Source organism: Equus asinus, chromosome 13 (assembly GCF_041296235.1).
Source record: "Equus asinus isolate D_3611 breed Donkey chromosome 13, EquAss-T2T_v2, whole genome shotgun sequence".
NCBI lineage: Eukaryota > Metazoa > Chordata > Mammalia > Perissodactyla > Equidae > Equus > Equus asinus.
Genome location: NC_091802.1, coordinates 50,160,849 through 50,183,546, shown reverse-complemented (window position 1 = coordinate 50,183,546; position 22,698 = coordinate 50,160,849). Strand labels below are relative to the sequence as shown.

General features: G+C 40.1%; 1 protein-coding gene across 2 annotated transcripts; it reads right to left on the bottom strand.

Annotated features, from left to right (window-relative positions):
- Nucleotides 1–1,899: 1,899 nt before the first annotated feature.
- On the bottom strand, nucleotides 1,900–21,259 carry PRKAR1A (protein kinase cAMP-dependent type I regulatory subunit alpha). Of its 2 annotated transcripts, XM_070483499.1 has the most exons (12): nucleotides 20,868–21,259; nucleotides 20,480–20,685; nucleotides 17,436–17,609; nucleotides 12,302–12,472; nucleotides 11,170–11,261; nucleotides 10,898–10,959; nucleotides 9,740–9,786; nucleotides 8,876–9,034; nucleotides 7,554–7,614; nucleotides 6,035–6,156; nucleotides 4,741–4,822; nucleotides 1,900–4,390 (listed from the first exon to the last, which is right to left on the bottom strand). In XM_070483499.1, the coding sequence occupies exons 3-12, from the start codon at nucleotides 17,601–17,603 to the stop codon at nucleotides 4,218–4,220; spliced, it is 1,137 nt and encodes a 378-aa protein (XP_070339600.1). In that variant the 5' UTR covers nucleotides 17,604–17,609; nucleotides 20,480–20,685; nucleotides 20,868–21,259; the 3' UTR covers nucleotides 1,900–4,217. The 2 variants fall into 2 exon arrangements, with proteins under 2 accessions (XP_070339600.1, XP_014703157.1); XM_014847671.3 differs by lacking the exon at nucleotides 20,480–20,685 and having other exon boundaries at nucleotides 20,868–21,218.
- Between the last annotated feature and the right edge of the window lie 1,439 nt (nucleotides 21,260–22,698).

The window sequence follows — 22,698 nt, the reverse complement described above, 5'->3', positions numbered from 1 at the left end:
TTCATGCATGAAGGTGTGTTAAAGACACCTTATTTAATATGTATTGTTAATTCAATAACATTGAACTCCTGGGCAAACAGTACTGTAACTCACGCCTGAAAGAAGCTGATCAGATACACTTATTTTCCCCATAAGGCAGACCACAGCCTTCTTGCCCGTAGGAACCCTAGCGAATACTTCAGCACTACATTTGAGGGCCATTTTAACAGTGAAATCACCAACAAACAGCACAAAAATGCAAAAAGTGGCACTAAAGAGACCATGAAGAGGACATCTGATTACAGTATGAGAGCCAAAAGAAGGCAAAGCATTCGAACTCAGCTGGGCACAGAGAATTTGAAGACTCAAATTCTTCACCACTCCACTCGTCACAGAACAACTGTGAGAGGGCTGCAAATGTTGATTTTGGGGTTACAAATTTGCAAACACAGCACCCATGATTAATGAGGATCACTGTAACTCATTTTGAAATTAACAAAGATGGTAAAAAAGCTCTCCATCTAGTGGTGACTTTTAAAATCACAAAGCCACTGAAGTCACAGCTCTGAACTTAGGTCAATAAACAAATTTTAACTTTGTATGTACACAACAACACTGATTTCTATTTAAAGCTCCAGAGGGTAAGAAGGGAGAGATTTAGGATTCCCCCCTTTTTAACTCTCCTATCAATAGCCTTTACTGAGAGCTATTTTGAGAGAGACTTTGGGGGACACATTAAAGGGTGATGTAGTCATTGCTTCTCAATAATTGTTTTAGCTCATCTAGAAATACACTGCCAGAGCCTTAAGAAAATACTAAGAAGGTTCAGCTATTAATCTGTGGTTGGAGATAAAGCAGTATTAAGAAAACCGAGAGAGGGCAGGCCCCATGGCACAGTGGTTAAGTTCAGCATGCTCCACTTAAGCAGCCCAGATTTGCAGGTTCAGATCCTACACTGCTTGTCAGCCATGCTGTGGCAGCAACCCACAAATAAAGTGGAGGAAGACTTGTACGTGCTACCTCAGGGCTAATCCTCCTCAAAAAAGAAAAAGCAACGGGAGATTCAATAGAGCATGGCTGAAATCAATGACTGGAGGAAATAAAACCATTTTTTAAAAAAAGGAAAGAAATAAAACTGACATCATGCTACTTCAAGTTTAAAATGTCAATATTTAAGTCATGAAGAAACAAAAAACGATTCTATATGAGCAAATGTTTTAGAGGGAGAATTAAACTATAAGCAGTACAGTCAAGAGTAACTAAAGAAACAAAATTTTCTTCAGTTATATTCTGTTGTGACTCTAAAGGTTCCAACTCTGATGGGTTGAGGGAAGACTACTGAATGAGGACAAGGTGCATGTGTTATCAAGCAGCACAAATTAAAGAATGCTCTAGAATACAACATATCTCCAACTTCATTGGATGTAAAGAAATTAATACCAATACACTAATGAGTACAACTTAATTATTTCACTGCTCAGAAATGAGGAACATCAGAAATAAGACTTTATATACACAAAATATACAAGCATACCTAAATATCTAAATGCATCTGTTAAACTTAAACCAAAGAATATGGTGACAAAGAAATGATGTTCCCCCGTTAAGCCTGGGAAAGTTCCAAGGCCAGTGAACCAGTTTGTCTTCAATAAAAAGGAAATCTTTGCCTTTTGATTTAATCTTTTCCTTCCATTACTCAGTAAACAGATCTGCCACATCTCAATTACCCTTTAAGCAAGGTTTTCAGATTCATTCTTCGACAAACCAGCATGGAAAACACTGAAAACAAACATTTTGCTCTTGCAAAATACTGATCCTATAATTCACTTTCTATTTTCATTCTTGCCCACCAGATTATGAGATTCTGGGGGAGAGGAAGAAGGAGAGAAAGAAAGGAGAAAGGGAAGAAAAACTGATTCATTTAAGAATTTAAATTAATTTTTTTTATTACTTGACCTACCGTTAAGACAATCTATAACAAAAAGAATAGAGTATATTAGCACACAGAGTATAATCAGACTAGTAACCAGGAAACAACACAAAATGGTCCTTTGGCCATCTATACTTTCTACAGCAACAGATCTCAAAAATTCACTTACCAAGCCCAGAAATAATGACTTCTAAAGCTCTGGATATCAACTCAGACAAATTACGCCAATTGTGATTTCTCACATATACTCAGATTGCACAAAGATAAAGCTTTAAATGTGGTAATTTTTAAATTTAGACTTAAAATTTCTTAGATTAAAAACTACAAAAGGGAGTAAACAGCAAGCCAAATGATTTAAGAGGAAAACTCATTTAGAAAGCATTATACGTATCTAAATATACAAGAACATAATTATATACATATATGAAACTGTGCAAATTTATGGCATTCTAAATAATTCATTTAGGTACAGTTTGGCATTTAAACAAAGATCAAATCAAGCTTTAAGCTAACGAGAACATAATTTTTATTTTTAACTTTTTAAATATAAAAAGGTAGCTAAACACAAAATACAGATCAGAAAACCCTCATCTAATGTAGATTTTGAAAAATAAAAAATTTGTAATAAGGTGGCTTTCTATCCCACAATAATGTAAATAAAACCTCTTCCCCAGATTTATACTTCAAAGTTAGTTACAACCTAAAAACTGTTCATATCTATGAAAAGAAAACCTACCATGACCAATTTAAATTGCCTGGGAAAGAGTAGGAGACGGGATTCATAATGAGAGCCAATTGCACACAGATGGAAAAATGCTTGCAGTCACTCCCAAGTATAACTCTACCTTATATATAAACCACAATGAAAAGAAAAGTGCCCAGATTATGGAACTGTGAAATTTTGCTTAAAAAAATAATAAAAATAAATGGTTGGGTGTCATTGGTGCACATGGAATAATGTAACACATAAGGTTGATAAGGCTGGAAAATACTGAAATACAGTTAAGACTCAAAACACAAGTTTACTTTAAAAAAACAAAAAAGTTTGCCAGAGAAATAAATGCTTGATAGGAAAGCAGAACTTTCAGCAGGATGGCCTTTTAGACCAATTTGAAACAACACAGACACATCCTACCCTACCTCCTGCAGCACACCGTAAGTTCTAGCTGATGTACAAAGGAAGGAAAAAAGTTAAACCGAAGTAAAAAAAAAAAAACCCTCAAATCTCATGCCCCAATGAATTTAGTGGGGCAAAGTTCCCAACACTGAACTTTGTCCACCGGGCATTTCTCCCTTTAGCAACATCACCTCCATCTTTCTGTTATGACATTTGTTCCATCTATTCTATCTATCCCCAGCACATCCAATCTCCTTGATCAGTATTTAATGAGCACAGATTATCCTGCAGTCAACTGAAAGATGCACATTAACCAAAAGCTCCAAGTTAACAATCAAGAGTGTAGACCTCAAATTCTCATTCTCAATTCAGCATCTATAGTCAATATTTGGCACTAGCTGGATAAATAAAGGTCTACTCAGAATTTGTGAGCTGAGGCAGATGCAGTTAAATCATAATCCAATATTTGCAGCCTATGATTTTGGTTTCAAAAGGCAGGTGTACACAGCCACACCTAAACATTATTTTAGAATTGGAGAGGGAACATTAACAACATGATATAAACAAAACCAGGCAAATTTGCTCAACAAAAATTCTAGTTGAAAAGAAAAAACTGAACAGATCATATCCACCTGATAATTAGCAAAAATGGGCATTTTTCCACCTTTCAACTAGTTTAAACACAGGCAGATGTCTTTCTACTATACTAAGATTTTTCTACATCCATTTTTTTCTAATCCTTAGAGCTTAATGAGAAACCATTTATTCTATAAAGAAATACAGCACATATGGCCACAGTCTGAAATATGCTTATGATAACTGGGAAATTATGTCACTTAAGAAAAATCTTGCACTGTTACATCATTACTCTATGGTAATTCGTTTGGTGCAGGGATCTGCCCTCACCAAAAAGCATGGCACGCATGGCCCTGGCTGAACACTAACACTGCACAAAGAGAAGCAGTAACAGCAAAGTCTCCAGAGAACTCTTTCTATTTATTTAACTGTGTATGAGCATTTAGTTAATGCTCCAAATTAAAAACGGTGCAATAAAAGCAACTTTTAATATAAACAGACAAGAAGCTGCGATGCCAGTGGCCACGTGGCGCTGCAAACAGAGAAAATAAAGCAGTCTGCATGAGTGAAGCATGGACTGGGGAGAGGAGAAAGGGGAGGCACAGGAGGCAGACTTTAGACAGACAGTGACACGAAACTGTTGTACTGCTGGATGTTTCGTTTGAGGATATCTGAGCACGGGCCAAGAACACGTTCAAATCTAGGTCGGTCCAGCTTAACACACTTCAAAGGGCCACGAGCGACCACCGTGGCAGCACGAGGACGATTCATCAGTAGTGCAATTTCACCTGGAGAAGGGAAAGGAGAAGGGTAAGAGTTGGCTAACTCTGTGGGAAACGCTGTTTTGGAGGCGCCCTCCTGAGAAAAAAAGAGAACATAAGTCTTGATTCCTCTTAACAACTTAGTACAGGCCAATCACATCTACACTTCGGAAGAAACAACTCAGATATGAGACAATCAATAACTTAATTATTAACCGAGTAGAGGTCAAAATCTCACACTATTTCTCTGAGAGCCAAAAATGATGGCAATTAAAAAACAAAATTCAGAAGAAAAGACAAAATTATGGAAGACGACAATATCTCACAGAGAGGTGACTTAAAGCAACTATGTATTTACTGTAAGGAAATCCACATACCAAAGTAATCAGAAGGCCCCAATCTTCCCACTTCAACAAACTCTTCATTTTCTGACCGACGCTGCAGCACAGCAGCAGAACCCTATGATAAAATCAGCAAAAAACTAATAAATAAATACTTTCAAATCCAGGGATGGCATTTTAAATATCCTATGCAATTTTAGCTACTTTGCAAAAAAAAAAGTATTCGGCAGTTATTTCAAATCCTCTGTGTCCATATGACAAAAGGTGACTGAAACGAGTCACTACATGAGCTTCAATTCCTATTTACCCAGCAGCCCATTATGGGTTCTTCTCATCAAGCCAAGGTACTTAAAGAGTTCAGACTCGTCAAACTTCAGCTGGAGAGCCAAATCCAAGCTCACTGCCTTGTTTTTGTAAATAAAATCCTATAGGAACACCACACTATTTACACACTGTCTATGGCTGCTTTTGTACTATGACCACAGAAGTGAGTCTTCAGCACAGAAACCCTACAGCTCATAAAGCCTAAATTACTTACCATCTGGCCCTTTACAGAAAGAGTCCCATGATCCCCGGTTTAAATAAAACCAATTAGCATCTACTGAGCCTCATTCACAAAAAATCTGCTATTTGAGTCTGCATAGCAGATAAAAGTATCTGCTATATATTTCCATAGACTGTGAAGATATAAAACATAGTAACTTTTAGAATTTAAATAATCACCTTTGGTCCTGTTTGCCAAACAGCCTAAAACACATGATTTTAACAAGGATGGTGCAGAACCATAATAGTTTGTTATGCTAAATGGTTGAGTTTTGTCTGGCTTGCATGATAAGGATTAATTTTAATTAATTTGAGTAGGTCAAAATTTGGCTTTTATTTCATGAATAGCCCTTCCAGAATTCAGACTCAAACTCATTTAAAATGTGGTGGCCTGGCAAAAAACCAAACAACAGTAGTTCAAAGTGAAACACAATTTTTAAATAAAACTGTCACGTATTTTTAAAAACTAAAGCTATAGGGGCTGGCCCCGTGGCCGAGTGGTTAAGTTCGCGCGCTCCGCTGCAGGCGGCCCAGTGTTTCGTTGGTTCGAATCCTGGGCGCGGACATGGCACTGCTCATCAGACCACGCTGAGGCAGCCTCCCACATGCCACAACTAGGAGAACCCACAACGAAGAATACACAACTATGTACCAGGGGGCTTTGGGGAGAAAAAGGAAAAAATAAAATCTTTAAAAAAAAAAAAACTAAAGCTATACATCAGAATTACCCCCTTTTTCTCTCTTACGATGTACAACTTTTTAAAGTATCAAATGCAGAGTTCTTTACCTCTAAAATAATGAAGAACTCATCCCCTGGTTCTCCCTGCACCACAATCTTCTGCCCATCTTCAAACTGGACCGGTTCCAATGCATCGGCTACCGTGAGACGTTCCCACTTGTCCAGAGATTCTGGAAGGCAAGAAGCAAAAGAATTTCTCTACGTTATTTGGTGTTGCTAAAAATGCCAAAACAAAAAGTATAAAGACAGTCAACCAACTAGCCATGCCAATTCAATACTCTAGCAGTGTCTCAGATTAAACACAGCACCTTTCTTCAATTACCTCTAGTCTCAGCAAGATGCTCCTACTATCCACGATAACCCTTTGATCCTCACTTCAGTAGCCCAGTGGCCAGGTTAATTTATACCAACTGTACCCAACGGTAAACGAATAAAAAAATGCAATTGTTAAGTACTCCTAAAGACTATCATCAATGCAAACCAAACCTACAATTACAGGGCCCAAAAGTAACAGTGTCACCATCCATATTATTCCAGAGGTTCGGAGAAATAACTGATCTATGAATGGAATTTATTTATGAAACCCACAAGAAGAATAGAAAATAACTTTTGTTCCCAAACGCCAAATGAGCACCCAAGACACTAAACAAAAGTAACCATTTTAGAGAAAGGACAAATAAAGGGGGAAAAGTCAATTCACTAAAACAAAACAATGGCAGAGGACTATTATCTTATAAAAATTGCCATTTCTGGGGCCGGCCCCGTGGCCAAGTGGTTAAGTTCACGCGCTCCGCTGCAGGCGGCCCAAGTGTTTCGTCAGTTCGAATCCTGGGTGCGTACATGGCACCGCTCATGGAGTCACACCGAGGTGGCATCCCACGTGCCACAACTAGAAGAACCCACAACTAAGAATATACAACTATGTATCGGGGGGCTTTGGGGAGAAAAAGGGAAAAAATAAAATCTTAAAAAAAAAAAAATTGCCATTTCCCCTCCCAATGAAGAACAGGTTGTAACAATGTCTCTAACTCCACATAATAAAACATATAGAAATATCTCCAATTAATCTGCTTTGTTCTAAATTTCAAAAAACTTGTGGCATTTTTTCAGAGGAAGCAGCAAATGACACCTGATCTTTCTACAGAGGAAATGCACTCCTGGAAATACTCATTTTCATAAACCAATAAACTCACTGATGGACCAAGAAAGACAGAAGTCACAGGGTGAATAACTGTGACTGTCCATAGTCAAAAGAAGGACACTTCTAGCCTTTTGCTCTCTCCAGGAGGAATGAATAGCACATGATTCCAGAAAGCTTTTCCCAGGTCCAATCATTTCTAATTAAGACATCTGTCATATACTAGGCAAATTCAACACACTTGAAAATTATTTCTAACTTAGTCAAACTTCAACTCTATCAAATAAAAATTCCATGTGTTTTCACTACTGTTAACAAAAAGACGATGAGGTGATAACTAGAGCAGTTTTTATGAAATACAATAGAGTTTCCTTAACTATCGTTAACACTTCAATTTAACAATTCTCCATGCAGTTTTCCAAAACTTACCTAAAATAGACACTTTACTAAGAAACTCCTCATACATCTTCCGCTTTCTCAGTGTGCTTCCCTAAAAATGAAAAAAGTAACAAAAATCATCTCTCAAAAATGTGTACTTATCACATAATGTTGTGAAATAATAAATATTAAGTTTCAAGTAAATAAAAAAAAGAGAAGTCAAAGCTTGCTGCTGCTGCTTCTTAATATGTGATTACTTTTCTTCATTTGAAGATGGTAAGGCCCTCTCTTCAGCTCAATAAAAAGCTCTTACCAACTCCTAAAAGGAATACAAGGTATATGGCCAAAGAAGGGTCCTAGCACCAATTAGTGAAATGTCAAATAAGCAAATGATCAGTTCTCAAAAAAAAAAAAAACAACCCAGTAATATATATGTGATTATAGCTGAATATGTATTTCCAGCTGAATATTTTTCCAGCCTGGGGTCCTGCCCCACCACCCCAATCCTCCACTAAAGAAATATAACTGCTACCACAAGACCCAAAAATAAAAACAAAAAAAAGTGCCAAAGCCCCAAACTTAACCAAGTTGTCATATCCAGAAAGTTAATTAAATATATACGGGGGAAAGAGAGGGAGAAACACACAGTCCTCTATAGTAAACATGCCTTACAAAGTAAACTGCCTTGGCAATTTATATACTTATAAATATTTTTATACATACATGCATACACACACCCCCCCAAATACAGAAAATTTTCAAAGTACATCCAACTGCATAGTATCAAATCACCAGACATGCACTGCAAAAATTTAAGAAAATCATTCAAGATGACTAATGCCATTAGCTGGAACGTAAACATCCAAAGCTACTCTATAAATCTGTCACAAAGTTCTCAAAAAGTCTGACTTTAAGAGCAGAATGTTCCAATGGTTTTATTATTTTGTTTATTCGTTTACTGGGAGGGGACATGACATGTGCATCACTGATAACTCACTTTCAGTTTAGGGAAGCTGCTTCTGAATGGCCTTAAATAACTTTATGCACTTAGAAGCAGTACCTATCAGGCTATCTGTGATGTGCAACAATTAGGTAAGTGAAGATGTGCCTATGAGCAAATGGAGAGACTGCCAAATATGAGCTGACCATTACATACAGGCCACATTTGTTTCCCATGTTATTTCTGGCCAAATCTTTGTTCTAAAAGATCACTATCTCAAATGGCATAATAAAATGTGCTACACTGGACTTAATGCAAAGCATTCAATCACTAAAAGCAAGAAATATTATCATTTTAATTTGGTGCTGTTCTTCAAACATTAGCGTCACAGACTGGAATTCCAAATCACACTCCAAAAACCATGGTGTCTTACCATAAGGATTCTTCTATAGCTGTCTCGGTCGATGCCCCACAATTTCACATTTGTCTTTGCCTTGACAGTGGCTGCCCTCGGTGTTCCATAAATCAAAGCAAGTTCTCCAAAGCTCCCTCCTTCCCCAACACTGGTTGCCCATTCATTATTGACATAGACCTAAAATGCAAGTGACATAAGAGAATTGGTTTTTTCTACATACACAAATACGTGTATTAAAAACCCTCAAACATTTTTAAAGGGTCAGAATCCTGAACTTTGTTTAAAAACAAAGAATCTATTACGTTTTCAGTACACTGCAAAATAGCTGACTTCTGACAATGAGTTAAATAAGTTTAGAGTGTCTGTGATTTACCTGGTTTAATATCTGATAAGAAAAAGGTACTCTGTAAGGATGATCAGGGCAAAAAGGGTGAACTAAGCATTAACAACAACCATATACATTTACAGAGCACTGTGCTAAGCATTTTACCTGCATAAGGCACTGAGTTTCCTAATAATCCTATGAGAACAATGCTATTATTATCCCCATTTCATTTGTAAACAAAACTTACAGCATCAAGAAAGCTGTACCAAGTCTCATAGCTAATGGTTGGGTCAAGACTCTCCCTCACATCTGTTTTACTCCACAGCATACATGCACACCTTAATCACTACTCCAGCAAAAGTTTTTAACAATATGTATGGCTAAAGAAATTACTTTTAAAAAAAAGTTTCCCTGTCATTAAAATATCTGGCAAAAGGTGGTAATGGAATTTGACATACAAGGGCTCTGATAGCACTTCAGAAACTCCTAGAAATAATAAATATCAGTACACTGACTTTTAAAATTATCAACATATTTCTGCTATTATTAAATCTTACATCCATCTCCCCTTGATCAATCACATAGAAGTTATCTCCTTCATCACCTAAAAGAGAGGAGAGTAAAAAAAGTTAGAAGCATATTAATAAAATTAACACAAATCAAAACTACCAAAAGAATATAAAATAATAAACTTATTTTATAGAAGTGCTGTGAGGGAAGAGTATGTTATAAATTAACATAATCTTTCAGAAAAAAAATCCAGCAATATATTTTGAAAGTCATCAGACTGATCAATTTTTTAGTCATCTCATAGTGAAGAATACCTCTGAAAAACAAAACAAAACAAAGCCACATGTGTACAAGGTACTAACTGCTACATCACCTATAACACCAGACAAGAAACAACTCAAATAGTAAGCAACAAAGTATCAGACTGTCACTAAATAGAGGAATATATGGATCATGAAGACCCATGAAAATATCAAGAGTGAAGAAGGCAAAAAGGGGGGTTACCCAAAAGATTAGATCCACGTTAGTCTTCGTAGACAACGAGGTAAGAATCAGCAGAAGGCACAGAACCTCATAAATAGATGGGCTATACAATGAAGAATCTAAGTGCTTTGCTTATTTCCTACTTTATAAATGGTTAATAATCAATGTAAAAGATATACGAAATACACATGGTTCTCACATTACATACAATATTGAAAATAAAAACGCAGGAATTTCCTTTAAGAGTTACTATAAACAAAACTGTATTGATGTTAGGGACGTATTAGTCCCTTAGAGAGAGAGTACCTTTCAGCTCCAAGGATTTTACTTTAAAAAAAAAAAAAAGGAAAATCCAACAGTATAACAGAAGGAAAATGTAGGCTGAAAGGGGAAAACAAACCTCAATAAAAAAAATCTGGGGCTGACCCCATGGCCCAGCAGTTAAGTTTGCACATTCTGCTTCGGCCCCCCAGGGTTCACCAGTTCGGATCCCGGGTGCAGACCTATGCACTGCTTGTCAAGCCACACTGTGGTAGGTGTCCCATATATAAAGTAGAGGAAGATGGGCATGGATGTTAGCTCAGGGCCAAAGTTCCTCAGCAAAAAAGAGGCAAACTGGCAGCAAGTGTTAGCTCAGGGCTAAACTTCCTCAAAAACAAAAAAAATCCTACAGTTTCCTCTCCCATAATAATACTGCATGCCAGAGAAGCAGCAGCCCTTACCTTGCTGAATGACAGTCTCTCCAGCAATAAAGGAAACAGGAAACATAGCATCAAAAATATCACTGCAAGGGAGAAAAGGGCCCGTGTTACATTTCATGAGCCTCTTTTACAGATTTCAAACATTTACCTTAGAATTAAAGCTCCCAGATTTTCAGTGTGGATCGTCATCAGGTGAACGATTAGTCAGAGCCTTAAAACTTGCAACAACGATGAGACCAGATTGGGACCACGGCCATACTGGAAAAACAGTATAACACAGAACCGGTACCTACCTCCTCTCATTATCATCAAGATGTGAAAACAGCACATTCTTTTCAATGGCTTTGGCTAAAGCAGCCATTGTCTTATAATCTTTTGGTATAACCTGGAAAAGAACAGAAGATCAAACGACAATCCATAAACCAAAAACATTTCATGTTTGGAATCTGCAATTCAATTAAATGTCAAGTTACATTAATGTATTTAAACAAAACTGCTTTGAGTTAAATATTTTCAACACAACACACTTGTACTATCTTTGATCTACAAAGAACTCAACAAATATTGACTGACTAATCCCTTTGCCTACAACCAGACCTGTATTTAAAGGCTGGTATTTGATTCCTAGTCAACAACTAAAGAAGTAAATCAAAAACACCTTGACCAAGGTCATTATTCTGAAGCAAAACTAAGCATTTTATGACAGTCATTTTTAATCTTTATTCTTTTTTATTTTTTTGGCAGAGAAGGATTTGCCCTGAAGTAACATCTGTTGCCAATTTTCCTTGTTTTTCTCCTTTTGTCCCCAAAGCCCCTGAGTGCATGGTTGTATATCTTAGTTGTAAGTCCTTCCAGTTCTTCTGTGTGAGCCACCACCATAGCATGGCAACTGCCAGAAGGGTGGTGTGGCTCCATGACCAGGAAGTGAACCCAGGCCCTGAACTTTAACCACTAGACCATCAGGGCTGGCCCAACAAGCCCTTTGCCGGGACAATTCTCTTCCCCCTCAGGCTAATAGCATAATTCAAAATGGCAAGCTGGTTCTAAGGAAGAGCCAATTAGGATGAATGAAGTTTACAGGATTAAAGGTTAAAAGTTACAACGTGAATTACAGGATGTCAAAAAATGGACACTATGATTCAAGAGAAAAAGGAGTACCGCCTGCTTCTTCTACTGCAAAACAACAACATGGAAAAGAAAACCCCCAAATGCAATTATGCACTGTTTTATACTCACTATTAAGTTACTTCCTCTGATGGCATGTTACTACAGAAACCTGCTCCGTGGTACCCAAGAACTGTACAGGACGGAGTCTGAGCCATCCTGTTTGTGTAACCATTCAAAACAGTGCATGCACTCATCCAAGGCGACGAGATGACTACCGCATGAGTCCCGAAAACATTTCCCCAGTGTTTGGATACCAACCTTTCTAACGTAGGATGCAGCATCTTCCTCCGTGTAGACTTCAGCACTGATAGCACCTCGTCGCCTCCGGCCCTTAACCACTGGGTTGGGTGGAGGAGGAGAGATTTCATCCTCCCTTGAGTCTGCACGGGTGCCTGCTTTCTGCAGATTCTGAATCTGTTTTGCCTCCTCCTGAAAAAAATTATAGGTTTACAAAATGAGCTCCCTCAGCATCTAAAGCTGGTATTCTCATATTCCAATGACAGTCCATCTCAGTCACTTCACATCTCTTCCTCTATTACCAATGTAAAAGTTAAGAGGAAAAGGCCAATTCCAAACAGGAAAAAATGGGAGAAACAAATTTGCAAAGAAACACTCTGAAGGACAGTAACAGATAATAGATATTACACTTATTAATGAACAAAAACCATTAGTACAAGGACACGTAACATGCAAGTAAAAAATCAGATACTCAATATAATAATACATGGAAAACAATTTACATTGCACACAACAGTAATAAACTGCAAAATAGAATCCTGGGGACTGAGATTTTTTTGTATGCTGTTACAGATAGCATGAGACTCTCTGCTCCCCAAAAGAAGGTGATTTAGGAATAACCACCCAGGCACAGCAGAGAGCTTCAAGAATGTCTGGACTACTGGGCTATTTCATTAATGGAGGAAATATTCTCTGGATCTGCCACGCCAAGCCTACCCTAAGCAAGGAGAATATGAAAACCAACAGGAGAGAGTCCTGAGCCTGTGCAATTCATACTCTAGCTGGAGTCTCAGACATAAATAATGAAACAATGTGACAGTCACCAAGAATTCAAATAAGTTCAGATCTGACAATACTTCTCCCAGCAGACCTAAAAGTATTCTTTATTACTATCAGGGTTGACACTCCAAGTTAAAACAAGAAAAACTTTATCTGCTTTTAAAAACTTATTAAACCAATTCTACAAAAACTGAATGAACATTTTAACATTCTTATTTTTCAGATCTAGGGCCTTAAAAAGAAATTCCTCTCAGGTCTGCAGTAAAAAATGAGTTGTTATGCCCAACGTAAAACAAAGAGGAAAAAAACAAGAACATGTTATCTACTACTTTCTCATTCATGTGATTCATTCTCCATTATTTTTCTAAACCATCTTTCAAATCTAAACAAATTTTTAGCATTTACTGATTATTTCAGAAAGTTTTTTGATAAAAAATTAAAGAGATGCCTTTTTCTCCTGCATGGTACTCAGCTTGGCTTTTGGCATCAAGACAAATAAAAGAACTATATATATGTAGCAAGAAAAAGTCTAAAGCGATAACCATCAAGGTATTAGAAGTATTATTTCTATTAGAACCATGCCTGATTTTTTTTTTCTTTTTTGGAGGGAGGGGTTGGCTTTATTTTCCTCATTTCTCTGGATTTGCTCATTTTCAACTAAGAAAAAAACACAATAAAAAATATAACAAAAAAACCTTTAATATATTTGTATATTTAATTACAAATGAATTTACCTCGGCTGAATAATCTAGTAATTCTACTTCCAGGAATTTATTCTAAGATGTGCATATAGGTAAAATTACCTATATACAACGTTATTCATAACATATCATTGTTTTTAATAGTAAAACACTGGAAGCAATCAAAATGGTGATTAAATAAATTACAGCATAGCAATACAACGGAACGCCATGCACATACTGGAAAAGACCAGAAAGCTCTCTGATATATGAATTTGCCTGTAAATTTCCATACATTATCTGTAGAATACAGCCTGCATTCAAGGAACAGGAGGAGTGGGAAGAAAACTTTTTATTGTTATACCTTTTTGTACCTGCAGAATTTTGAAGCATGTGCAAATTTGTAACCAATTTAAAATATATATATATTTTTTAGAAAATGCACTAATTTTGGGGCTGGCCCCGTGGCCGAGTGGTTAAGTTCGCGCACTCCGCTGCAGGCGGCCCAGTGTTTCGTTGGTTCGAATCCTGGGCGCGGACATGGCACTGCTCATCAAACCACGCTGAGGCAGCATCCCACATGCCACAACTAGAAGGACCCACAACGAAGAATATGCAACTATGTACTGGGGGGCTTTGGGGAGAAAAAGGAAAAAAATAAAATCTTAAAAAAAAAAAAAAGAAAATGCACTAATTTTCATTCTAGTAATTCCAATAATGAGTAAGGTTTTCCCACTCCATATTAACACAGAACTTTAAAACTGAAGACTCCTCAAAGTTCGAAGTTTAAGAGTACAAATGAAAACACAAATTCTACCCCCAAACTTGTCACTGGCATTTCACAAAAATTTCAAAAGAAATTCACAAATGACATCGCATTTAGAACTGTATTCTATCCAACTAAATTTTTAAGATAATTTTGAAGTACCAAAAGCATTTCAATTTTAACAATGTTTCACGGGTTCTGGTCTTTAACAGCAAACAGATATAACCTAATCTTAACAACTCAGAGCCATTATTGAGATCATGGATTTCGAATATGTATTATGATACATTTTTTAATCCTTTTTCTTGCTATTGTGATTCTGCTGTCAGTCTCCTCCCTCTTAGTTCTCTCTCATTAAAACAAAAACCAAAAAAACCCGAAAACCCCTCCCAGTCTACTTACTGTTTAACAGCATTATGCTCTAGAGTTTTAAGTTCAGATTCTGTCCCCCTCACTTACTTAACATGTTTCCAACAATTACTTGTTCCCTCCCTGCCCTTATTCCACTCTTCCCTCTAGGCTAAGTAAACTTCCCACCCCACTGACTTGGGGCTTGGCCATATGACCTGCTTTGGCCACGGAACCTAAATGGACACGCCATACTATGTCTGCTTGTATGGTTTGGCTCTGTCCGCCTTGAGCACCTGATCCTTCCCTGCCTTGAGAACAGCATGGTGCACATAGTGCCTACTCCTTCCACTCAGCCCCAGAACAAGTCATATGGAGTCAAGAAGACAAGACGGGCTGAGGCCAGAAGAGCCTCCAATGACTGAGGAATAAGGCTTTTGTAGTAAGCCACTGAAATTTGGGGGTGGTATGCTGCTGCAACACAGGCTAACTACACTCCATGACCACAGTCGAGTTCCTTAAGTTCTCTTAGTTTTACCTGCTACCTCTGTAAAATGGTGGTCATCACCTACCTCATACATTTGAAATAACAAGAATGTATATATGTAAAGTGCTTCACACAGTACCTGGCACACAGGAGACACTCAATAGTCGTAGCTATTAAAATTCCTCTGATCTATCAGACAGGCAAGGTTCTAATAAATACATGCATAAAAGATGACTCAAATACCAAATGACAGTCTGAAGTAAAATGCAGAAGCTTTCAAGGACTGACTGTGAGAGGTTTTTTTGGCATATTTCTTACTGAGTAGTTGAGGGTACCAGAAACATGAACCTTGGTTAACATAGGGAAGCAGGTGACAAGAACATGACTGCATATTTTCAGACATACAAACCTAATACCTCATGTAGAGAACAATGACCTGTTGAAAATCTAGTTACTTCAAAGTCCAGATATCTATAATCAACCCTGGCTAAAGGAATTACGCAAGTGAACAAAGACCTCTGAATTACAGGAAAAAGTGTGTTAAGCTGTGATGTTTATTAAGAGGTAAAGAAGCCAACGCACATTAAATCTAAAAATCCCATCTGCAAAGAAAGTTTGATTTCTTGCTTCCCCCCTCGGTTAGAGCACAGGCTCTGAAACCAGCACCACGCATGCAATGCTCCCTATAAAAAGAGACACACTTAATGTCTCACCAACTTCATCCCATCTGACGGCTTCTACTGATGTCCAAAGAGAAAGAGGGATCGCCTTACAATGACCCATTTCAGAACCAGATCTCCAGGAACGCACTTTATTTCAAAACAGGGAACGCCCACATCAGCCTGGCTCTACAATATTTCACTAACTATTTAGAATTGCTTAAATAAGACAAAACTGCGCTTTCTACCACAATTCCAAGCCAGCAAGGCTACATTCATAGGGACTGGTTAGTCTTTAGTTGTTTGTTGTTGCTGTTTTTAATTATTCTAATCAAGGTACTAAACATCAATTTTAACAAATAGCTTTTCAAAAACACAGTAGAAAACGCTTGATCAATGAGCCACCCCAACATTTTTTAAATCTTAGTATAAACAGATTGTTACTAATAAATTATGCTGATTAAGAAACTGTCCAAACCAGTGTGATATAGTACAAATATTTCTATTACATATTAGATAATTAATGATCATACACCTAAGAAAGGCCCCTGTTGGTTTAGAATCATTATGAACCAATCAAACTTCAATATACATAAGAAAATCTGTAAATTTATCTCACTGACTTACAGAAGCAAATCAAACTACTCAAAACATTTACCAATCCAGACTTTCTCCTTCACCATTTCCTGAGGGAAATTAACTGAAACAGCATCCTTGACGCAAACAGCATTTTGCTTAGAAAAGCGTATGCCACTGCTTAGGCCACACATACACGCAATGAGGATGAACGACAAAGAATAAAAACTGGATTAATTTTTTTCAGGAGGAAACAAGTCCTGACCAAAACTGAACATAAAGCAAAATCCTGACAAGCATCAATCTTGATATCTCTGCCCAGAGTGGATTCATCTGAGACACATCCTCCAGGAAAACAGACGTTACTAACTCAGAACTTCTGACCTATCCGTCACAAGCTAGACTCAAATGGCTCACTACATTGGTTTTAAAAGGTGGGATAAGGCTTACAAAGTTTACTGTCTTTGTTGAAGAGAAAAGCATTAACTGCTTTCCAGTACTGCAGAATTTCTCATTTGATAGAACTGCTACACTACTTCTGATCAATTGTACCTAGTCAGTTATCTTATCTGGTCAGTTTTATCTATTAATTAAAACAGTTATAAGGAACCATGTTTACAAACTCTCTGTTAGCCAAGAAACTCAGCATACACATCCGTTTTCTGATAAATTCTACTGACCACAAAGTTAAAAATTACTACAAATGCCTTAACTGCATTTCTTTTTTGAAATTCTATTCTAGACGTCTTACTTGGTCAGAATTCCTTTTCTTTCAAAAGACACAAATTAGCAACACTCTACAGCATTACATTTAACAACAGTCAGGGTCACCTCATCATCTCCCCACGTTTATTTTTACCTTCTCCAGCCTCTCAAAGTACTCCCTGAGGAACGCCATGGGTCTCTCGGGTCGCGCAGTGCACAGCTGCACAATAGAATCCTTGAGCAGCGCCTGAATGTTGTGCTTCTGGACATAGAGCTCACACTCCCGGAGGCTGCGCTCCTCCTCAGTGCTGCCAGACGCCATGGTGCTCTACGAGGGAAAAACATATGCCTGAGAAAGCTATTTATGAACAGAAAATGCCAATTTGGTCTTCGACTTAACAAATTCACAACGATTTTCTTCTCTAAGTAGATTTTTTTTAAATAAGGACATAGGGCCTAGGGAATAAAATATGTAGAGAAATAGCATTCTTCCAAAGAAGTGTTTCATTTAGCTCCGGCTGAAGGATCTAGGTTCTGCAGGCAGCAACAGGGAGAGGCAATAACCTCAGCTCCTGGGAGGAAGTAGGAGCCACTATCCCCTGCAGAGGCGGGCTGCTGAGGAGTCAGGCCCTTGAGGGAATTTCATTCAGTTCTGCCCCTGCAAAAGAAATCACGATCACGTGGGAAGTGTGTAAATGGTAAATAGGACAGAGAATTACAAGGGCACACAAGTGCTCTAAGTGAAAGCAAGTGAGCACAACAAAGAACATCTGACATTCCCTATCTGTAACTCCTACCCCAGGGGAGTGTTCTCCAGTCTCCCAGCAAACCACTGAAGCAAAGGATCTGCTTAGCCAACTACTAGCATAATCAAAAATTTTGAAAACACATAAGGAACCTCAGATAAGTTTTAAAAGCAATCTTTTATTCCAGATTCCAGCCCTAAATGATAACACACTTACCCACTGGTAAGAGGGAAAATCCTTAAAAGAAAACAAAAACAAAAACCCTTGCCAAGTAAATGATAAAAGATTTGGAGAGGAAAATGTCACAGCATTTTCTTCATCTGGACAGGAAAATGTTAAAACATTAAGTTTTAAACTTACATGACGATTCAATAGATAAACTGCATTTAATGAATTTTAGAGGGTTCAAACTACCTTCCAGTGAAGCAAAATAAATAGATATATAATAATGAGAGGCTAACCGTACCCTGGAATTTAAAGTTTAGTAATTTAACGACAGAGTCACAAACTGTTTTCCTTCCAACTCCTAATTCCTGTACTAAGCAATTACGATTAGAAGATAAAATCTCTTCAAATCGAGGTGCCCTCCACTCTGCAAATGAATTCAATACTAATCCGACTTTTCAGAATACAATGCACACAAAACCGAAGTGAAACTTTCAATTTAAAAGGGGAGAGAGAGAAATACCCGAGTAAGAGCTAGTGTGTTACACTGTTACTCATTTTGTTTTGACAACTTTCATGACAAAGGTCAATAACGAGTAGACTAATTAACAGACCGTGAGAAAGTGTGTAGCTCCCTGACACGCACATAAATTAGAGGCAAGGAGAAAGAATTATGCTGTTATTCCAGAAATAAACGCTCAAGAAAAAAGTTCATTAACTTTAGGATGCATTTCTATCAGCCACTTTTCCAAGTCAACCATATGAACTCAGAACCCACTTCAGTAGAATTTTCTGCATTTCAAATAGCACGGAAGGCCCCCAAAAACACTAAGTCAGATCTTTTATGCTTCAAAACATTCAGACATATTTCAGGACTATCAATACATGTATTCAACTGATCAGAGAAATCATTCAAAGATCAGGTCTTTGGCTGATAAAAATTAGCAGTGGGTCGAAGAGATGAAACTGGTTTTCTGTCTTAAACGATGTCTTAAAAAGACCAAAAAGACGACACTGGTAATAAAGTAGCATGTTAACGAAAATGCCTCAAGATTAATGCAGTCACTATATAAACCACTGAATAGCCAAATTTCATGGTCTTCATATTTTTAATCTAATGTACCTAGATTCTGTACTTGTAGTTTTTAAGAGCCCAATAATTTAGCTTCTTCCCCTCAAAATTATTCGACTACTTTAAGACTTCCAATGCATTGTTTCTACTCATAAGAAAACACTCAGATTCTTTCTCTCGGGAATTCAGTTGTGATAAAATTCAGTTTGAAAAGGATTACACGCGAGGAAATATTTAAAACACTGAGAAACTTGCTGATTCAGACCGCAGCCCCTCAGACCAGCCAGGAACATTTCCTTGCGGTCATCGTGAGGAAGCGTTAGCTTTCTATCCTCTGCTGAAAAGACCAATCTCTGGGGAATCCCTCGCATAGTTCAGTCGTTTGGCATCGCACCTGCCCTGAGCGGGAGGGGTTAACAGGTACCGCATAATTTTCGAGATAAAGGACAAGAAAGTGCCCTTCATTTCGCTTATGCCACAGTCAAGGCCACAAAATGAAGAAGGGAGGCCGATCCTTCATCCTACGCTAGTCGGAAGGCCACAGTGGTGGCCACGGCCCCAGAGAGAGAAAAAAATCTGGAAAGGAGGTGAAAGGAGACAAAAGGAAATTTCTGAACCAGGCTAATAAGATCATCGTGGGGGCGAGATGGGGGGTGAGTAATCTCGGGAAGGAGAGGGAAGGCAGGCGATTGCTGGACATGATACGGAGGAGACAGCAGAGAGGAAAACAAAAACTGCTGGGTCTCAAGATCAGCCAGAAACGCTAGGGGAAGCGATGGCGGATTCCGGTAAAATCGAGAGATCGTCCTTCAGAAAGAGTGGGAGGGCGAGCGAGGAGGCCGCGGCGCGCGGGGGCGGAGGCGGCGGGGGCGCGAAGGCCGAGCAGAGCGGCCGAGGGCCGGGGGCCCGGGCGCCGCGGAGTGGGGGAAGCGCGCAGCGGAGGAGGAGGGGGCGGGGCGGCCGGGAAGCCTCGCACCCGAGCGGACGCCCCGGCGGCCTGGGCCACCTCGGAGGTGCAGACTCGGGGCCGGGGGCGCGGCCGGGGGCGTGAGGCCTGCGGGGAGGCGCGGGCCGGGGCCAGGGAGGGGCAGGGGGTGCGGCCGTTCGCCTGCAGGTCGCTCCCCGTGGCGCCATCTTGGATCGGTCCAGCGCCTCCAAACGGGCGGCGGGGCGGCGAAGCTCGCCGCGCCGGGGCCCTCGGTCCACCCCACTCACCTGGGGACGGGCGGCGGCGGGCACGGGGCTTAGGGTCCGAGGCTGCGACCGGCTGAGCTCTTCCAGCGTTTCCCTCCCAGCTCAGCTCCACTCTGCGATAGCTGCTCCGCGGCGGCTCCACCGGAAACGACCTGGCCGCAGCCAATCAGCGCTCGGCTGCTGACGTCAATGCGCCTCGCTCTGGCCAGAGCCGTCGCCTTGGCAACCTTAAAGGCGCAGCCGCAGCAGTTCTTCCCCCGCTCCTCTTCCTCCTCGAATCTTTCTCCTCCTGCTCTTGTTTCCGCCTTACCTGGTCCCTTATCCGCAGCCCTTGCTTCAGTCCCGCTCTTCTTTCCCCACTCTCTCCAGCCCGGTGCTTCCCTCCTTCTGTTCACCTGACTCTCCTTACCTGTTCCTCTCTGGATGCCTCAGGTCCCCTTTAGTCTTCCTCTGCTCTTCGCTCGCTCTCCGCGCGGCTATCGAGAGCTCCCCTGTCTCCTCCGCTCCTCTCTCCTCCCCACTCTCACTCCTGGCTCGCTCGCCGCCTCTGCCTTTTCTCCCTCCCTTCAACCCCCACCCCCCACCCGTGCCGACCCACGTGGGGCGTCTCGGATGACAGGTGGGCGACTCCGCCCCGTGGCCCCTGCAAGGGGAGGACGCGGGGCCGGGGAGGGGAGATTCCTGCCGTTTCCAGACCCCGGAGGAGGCGGCGGCCCCGGCGGATCTGCGGCAGCTGCGCCGCGGGCCGAGAGCCGGCGGATGCCCGGGATGCGCACGCCCGGCTGTGCATCCTGTGCCCGGCCAGCGCCGCGCGGGCCTCTGCGCTCGGGCCCGCCATCCGGTCCAGGAAATCTGAGCCATGCCAAGTGTTTGCTTGGCAGACCGAGCTGCTCTCCCCTCCGGGGGTGCTGTCGTCAAAGGAGGCCACACGGTCCTTGTGGGCACAAGGCACGGGAAAGGATTTTGCAGGGTCCGAGAGAGGGCTCAGTCCTTCTAGAACCTGAAATGCTCCCATCATCACGCCTGAGCCCTCATGGTGAGAAGTACAAAGCGTGCAGGTTGGCATAAACCCTTTGTGACCACACAAGAAATCTCAACTGCCCTCAAAAACTGCCCTGGTCAGGGATGACTGAGGGAAAAAAGGCGGCTTCTTTACTGCTTCAGCCATTTTTTTCCATCAGAGTATCTGCCCGTGCAGGAAGAAAGGGGAAGCAGGGGACAGTTTTAGGCATACAAAGTCGCTAAATGAAGAAAGGAGGACGGTATCCTTGTGTCTGGCTGGCATCTGCTATACTTGCATGGTATATAGCTCTAGAGCTGTATGTGTAAAATACACAATGGATTTGGCACTTAATACAAAACATATATATACAATCTCAATAATTATGTATTGTTTCCAGGTTGAAATGGTAACATTTTGAATTTATTCGGTTAAATAGGATTAAAATTAATTTAGCGTTTGTTTTTTACTTTTTTAACATAGCTATTAGAAAAATTTTCATGACATATATGGCTGGTGTTGTATTTCTCTTGGACAGCACTGCCCTAGGAGGCCCACTGCTCCCCTAAATCCACCAGTATGAGGGTCCTGCTCACCAGAGTGTTTCTTTTATTTAGTACTCGTTAGCCTCTGCTTTCTGAAAGTCAGAGGAAGTATAGGCAACATCAGAATCGCTGATTAGGCCCACAAGAGGAGAATGCGGGAGGGTAGTTTCCCCTCCCACCAACTCCTCCCCAGGGATAGGAGGAATGGGGATTAAAGACAGAGCCTCAGTCATATAGGATTTCACCCCTCTCAGTACACAGGTCTAATAAACTGAACCCTAAGCTGGCAAGCAGGGGAAGGAATTCGATAGCACTGAGTACGCCCGGTCGTGTTCTGAGAAGAAAACACTGCCGTCAGATAAATCTGAGTTTGGTTTCAGGCTCTGCCATCTCCGGTAATTGAGTTAATCTCCATGAGCCTCAGTTTCTTCAATCGTAAAAGGATAAGCAGGGCTCTGTTAAAATTAACTAGTAAAGATAATAATGACAAAGACGTATACAGTACTTATATGTTCCTGGCGCTGCTCGAAGTCCTTTTGACATGATAATTAGTTTAATCTCATAACTCTGTGGCATAAGTATTATTATTATTGTTATTGTTACAGAAGGAAAATGAGGCACGATGAGTTAAGTGATGTGCCCAAGGCTGTACAGTTAGTGTGGCTCACATCTAGGCAGTGATCTTTAATCACTCA

Bases quoted from the DNA above. Each gene is read 5' to 3' on its own strand.
- PRKAR1A (XM_070483499.1), bottom strand. From the start codon at position 17,603: ATGGCGTCTGGCAGCACTGAGGAGGAGCGCAGCCTCCGGGAGTGTGAG. The intron at 7,615-8,875 runs GTAAGACACCAT...TTTCATTTTTAG, and splicing joins GCTATAGAAGAATCCTTATG to GGAAGCACACTGAGAAAGCG. The intron at 4,823-6,034 runs GTAAAGAACTCT...ATTTTATCATAG, and splicing joins AGTTCTTCATTATTTTAGAG to GGTTCTGCTGCTGTGCTGCA.